Source organism: Austrofundulus limnaeus, unplaced genomic scaffold (genome assembly GCF_001266775.1).
Source record: "Austrofundulus limnaeus strain Quisiro unplaced genomic scaffold, Austrofundulus_limnaeus-1.0 Scaffold152, whole genome shotgun sequence".
NCBI classification, from domain to species: domain Eukaryota; kingdom Metazoa; phylum Chordata; class Actinopteri; order Cyprinodontiformes; family Rivulidae; genus Austrofundulus; species Austrofundulus limnaeus.
Genome location: NW_013952554.1, coordinates 266,904 through 271,342, shown reverse-complemented (window position 1 = coordinate 271,342; position 4,439 = coordinate 266,904). Strand labels below are relative to the sequence as shown.

Genomic DNA, 4,439 nt, shown 5'->3' with positions numbered 1-4,439 from the left:
ATATAAAGGAAACAGGCTTAACAATGTCCAAAGTCAAAAATCTCATGTGGCTTATTTATTTATTAACTCGGCCAAACTCAACTTTATTGTTACAGCACCTTTTTAACACAAGTGAAACACAAAATGCTTTAATGGTGCAGAGGAAAAGACTTGAAATGAAAATAGCAACAAATTACTCAAGTAATACAACTTCCAGAGGAATATTGGGCTTTTATTTTGAAATAAATACAKACATTTCCTGTCCCTGACGTAAACTCTCCGTCCACCTTGACGCAGTCGGGTTTTAAAAGGACTTTGCCATCTCTGTTGCTCTGCGCATGTTCCCAAAATTCAGGRGAAGAGGGGCTCTCCCTGCTCTCGGAAATACCTGATGCCAAAGAATGTCTTGAAACGGGAAGCTAAAAATATTATGCAATAAAATGTTATCTGTCTTCTTTACAGATATATTACCATTGATGCTTTTCTTCTGTATTGAATTGTCCTCGAGTTTTTTTCAAACAATAATCATTTGTGTGCAGGAGGCAAAGCAGCTGCAAGAGTCACATGTTAAAGAATGTTGGTATAATATAAAAATAATAATTTATTTGAAATAAAATTCCTAAAGTTGTTTGTGTGTGTGTTGGGGGGGGGGGGGACTGCAGTGGTTAAAAAAAACAATAACTGCACGAATAAAATCTGCTTCTCTGAACGGCTCCGGCTTTATGATTCTTSTCTTGCATTTAAGCTTTGAATATTTGCAAATGTTGTTCATGAAGTGATTTTATCTATAGAGATCAAATGACAGTAACAATGCACCTGAACAATACCTCCATCTGGTATGTTCATGAAGCAAAGCAGGACAAATTACAGCCAAAGAGGTTATAAATGTGTTTTATACACATGATGTGCTGCTTTTATGTTGTTGCTGCTTAGGTTCAAATAAAACTCAACAGCATATAGACACTGCTGTTTAAAGTGACATTAAATATTAAAACATGAAATCAGAAAAAAATAATGATTGAAACAGTTACTTCATATGAGCTACCAAAGTTATTTGTAATAATGTGGAATGGCACAGGGAAAAAGTATTGAACACACTTACTGAAATTTATCTAATACTTTGCACAAAAGCCTTTGATGTCAATGACAGCTTCAAGACGCCTCCTGTATGGAGAAACTAGTGGCATGCATTGCTCAGGTGTGATTTTGGCCCATTCTTCCACAAACAGTCTTCAAATCTTGAAGGTTTCGTGGACCTCTTCTATGAACTCTGATCTTTAGTTCTTTCCATAGATTTTCTGTTGGATTCAGGTCAGGTGATTGGCTGGGCCATTCCAGCAGCTTTACTTTCTTTCTCTGAAACCAACTGAGAGTTTCCTTGGCTTTGTGTTTGGGCTCATTGTCTTGCTGAAATGTCCAGCCACGTTTCATCTTCATCATCCTGGTAGATGGAAGCAGATTTTTATCAAGAATRTCTCTGTACATTTTTCCATTCATCCTTCCTTCAATTATTTGAAGTTTGCCAGTACCATATGCTGAAAAACAGCCCCACACCATGATGTTCCCACCTCCAAACTTCACTGTTGGTATGGTGTTTTTGGGCTGATGTGCAGTGCCATTTGACCTCCAAACATGATGTGTATTCTGGCATCCAAACAGTTCAATGTTGGTCTCATCTGACCAGACTATATTCTCCCAGTATTACACAGGCTTGTTTAAATGTTGTGCAGCAAACTTTAAAGGAGCTTCAACATGCTGTTTCTTCAGCAGTGGAGTCTTGCGTGGTGAGCGTGCATACAGGCCATGGTGGTTCAGTGCATTACTTATTGTTTTCTTTGAAACAAACGTACCTGCTAATTCCAGGTCTTTCTGAAGCTCTCCACAAGTGGTCCTTGGCTCTTGGACAACTCTTCTGATAATTCTTTTCACTCCTCTGTCAGAAATCTTGTGAGGAGCACCTGGTCGTGGTCGGTTTATGGTGAAATAATGTTCTTTCCACTTCTGAATTATGGCCCCAACAGTGCTCACTGGAACCTTCAGAAGTTTAGACATTCTTCTGTAACCGATGCCATCATTATGCTTTGCAACAATAAGGTTGTGAAGGYCKTGAGAGAGCTCTTTACTTTTACCCATCATCAGATGGTTCTTGTGTGATACCTGGCCATCATTTGGGACTGAACCAGCTGATATGAACTTGCACTGACAAGGGGCAGGCTTGCTTTCTAATTACTGAGAGAGTTCAGCTGGTGTCTTGGCTTTCCATGCCTTTTTACACCTCCCTTTCTTCATGTGTTCAATACTTTTTCCCTGTGCCATTCCACATTATTACAAATAACTTCATTTCTGGACATTTATGGTTTGATTTCTTTGTATGTATGGATCACTTGGGTTGTTACCGACATCTGGTGAACATTTCATGTCATTAGCACCTCTRGTAATATATTTACTGAGAAAAATGTTGACGTGTTCAATACTTATTTCACCCGCTGTATATTAGAGGTGCAACGATACAAGAAATTCACGGTTCGGTTCAGTTCGATACCTTAGTCTCAAGGTTCGATATTTTTTCGATACAAAAAAGAGAAATTTCCATGCCCCTTTTAACTTGTAATTTATTTATATTAATTAAGAACATTTGTTTAACCTCAGAAGTACAGTTTTTTTTTAAATAAATGTTGCTGAAACAGCAAGTTTCTCAGTGGATCTGCACTCAAAAATACAGCCTAGGTGGAGTAGTCGAACACAGATCCACTGATCCTTTAACACAGAGCATCTTCAGAAGACAAGTTGATAAAGTAAATTTTTAAAATCTGTATTGTTCGCTACGGTTTGATATGGTTCGGTACGGTTCAACAAGGGTACATGTATTGTTGCACCCCTTTGTTCTCCATGCATTTTTTAAAATAAAAACTAAATTAACAATCCAAAAGTTTTTGAGGACCCCCAAGAGACAGCTTGCGGACCCCTGGGGGTCCTGGGACCCCAGTTTGAGAACATCTGCTCTAATATATTTTCTCCTGTGTGCATTTCTTCACATGAGGAACTGTACAATTATGTTCAAATGATGTTATTATCTGGCGCAAACATCTCATTTTAGATCTTCTCCCAGGTTAATCCAATCCTCAGGTGAAGGCGCGTGCAGGGAGTCTACCAGCGGCTCACAGCAGCTGCTGCTCCTCGCGGCAGTCCGGGTGAACCCGTGTCCATGGAGACCAATTCTCCACTTCCAAACAAAAAGTGTGAGTGCGACAGCTTTCCTCTGGTCCTCCGCGATGAATTCAAAGTAAGTCCAACGTTTTTAAACCAAACTATGAACTTTTACTGGCGTGTTTTCATATGTCCTAGCAGTTTTATTGATGCATTTTTTTTATAAACTAATCAAATAGTTCTGTAGGTTAGCAGGAAGTTTAGCCAAAAGCTACAGATGCTAACGCAATGCTAACTCATTTGATTCTGTATTTACTAGAAACTCTTTAGCTTTCACGCTTGATCTTCAACCAGGAAAATCTGGTAAGCAACTATTTAAATCACCTTACTCGTTGTATAACTTCATGCTTCATTACTTTACGTGCATTTTCTTTCTTCTTTTTTGTGTGTTCATTTGCATGTTTTTAAACCCTGCATGTGAAAGCAGAGCCCCAGACACCAGATGGACATATCTCTCAGATCCCAGGACTGTCTCCATCTGTCATCAGTCATCCTGAGGAGAAGGCCCGGGGAAAAAGGGTCACCGTCCAGGAGAGTGATTCTGACTATGTGAAGCTTGCAAAACAAGGCGGACATAAAGGTATCTTGTTGGATTACAGTGTGGKTAAACTGCCTGCTATACCATCATCACCAACCCCTGCTCTTCTCATCACTGTCAATAGGGCTTTTGTGGCATGAAGAAACGTCTCATCCAAACTCATCCAAACCTCCAAACATGTCATCAGGCAACACCGTCCAGCCAAGGTGTTTTATTAAGTGATCATGTGGTTGCCTCTACATGCAAAAGTCCTTTATTTAACTTGGCATCATTTGTTGGAAACATTGTGCTGTTTATTGTTCCTATCTGACCAATACGCAGCAAGGAGGAGAAAAACCTTGGAGCCTTTCAGCCACTAGAGACCCCCTTTTGGACTGACAGTATGATGTCTTGGGAGAGAGGTGATGGCAGCCGCGATGGGAAAGAGAAGGTAAACAGAAAAATGCACAGGGTTTTTAGAAGACTTTGCTCCTTGTTTTCATTTGTTTTGTTTTAAGACTAAGATAGTCGATGCAATGTTGCATTACAGCAGGTAAAATAAGTATTGAACACGTCACCATTTTTCTCAGTAAATATATTACTAGAGGTGCTAATGACATGAAATTTTCACCAGATGTTGGTTACAACCAAGTGATCCATACATACAAAGAAATCAAACCATAAATGTCCAGAAATGAAGTTATTTGTAATAATGTGGAATGGCGCAGGGAAAAAG

At 39.4% G+C, this 4,439-nt stretch overlaps 1 protein-coding gene across 1 annotated transcript in view; it reads left to right on the top strand.

Moving 5' to 3' along the window:
• Positions 1 to 131: 131 nt before the first annotated feature.
• Positions 132 to 4,439, top strand: part of LOC106523310 (uncharacterized protein C7orf57) — a gene marked incomplete in the record, with an annotated part of 9,466 nt that continues 5,158 nt past the window's right edge. Inside the window, 6 exon segments of the mRNA XM_014016687.1 lie at positions 132 to 555; positions 3,089 to 3,262; positions 3,446 to 3,489; positions 3,611 to 3,766; positions 3,849 to 3,930; positions 4,046 to 4,154. Of these exon segments, the coding sequence (XP_013872141.1) occupies positions 554 to 555; positions 3,089 to 3,262; positions 3,446 to 3,489; positions 3,611 to 3,766; positions 3,849 to 3,930; positions 4,046 to 4,154 (567 nt within the window).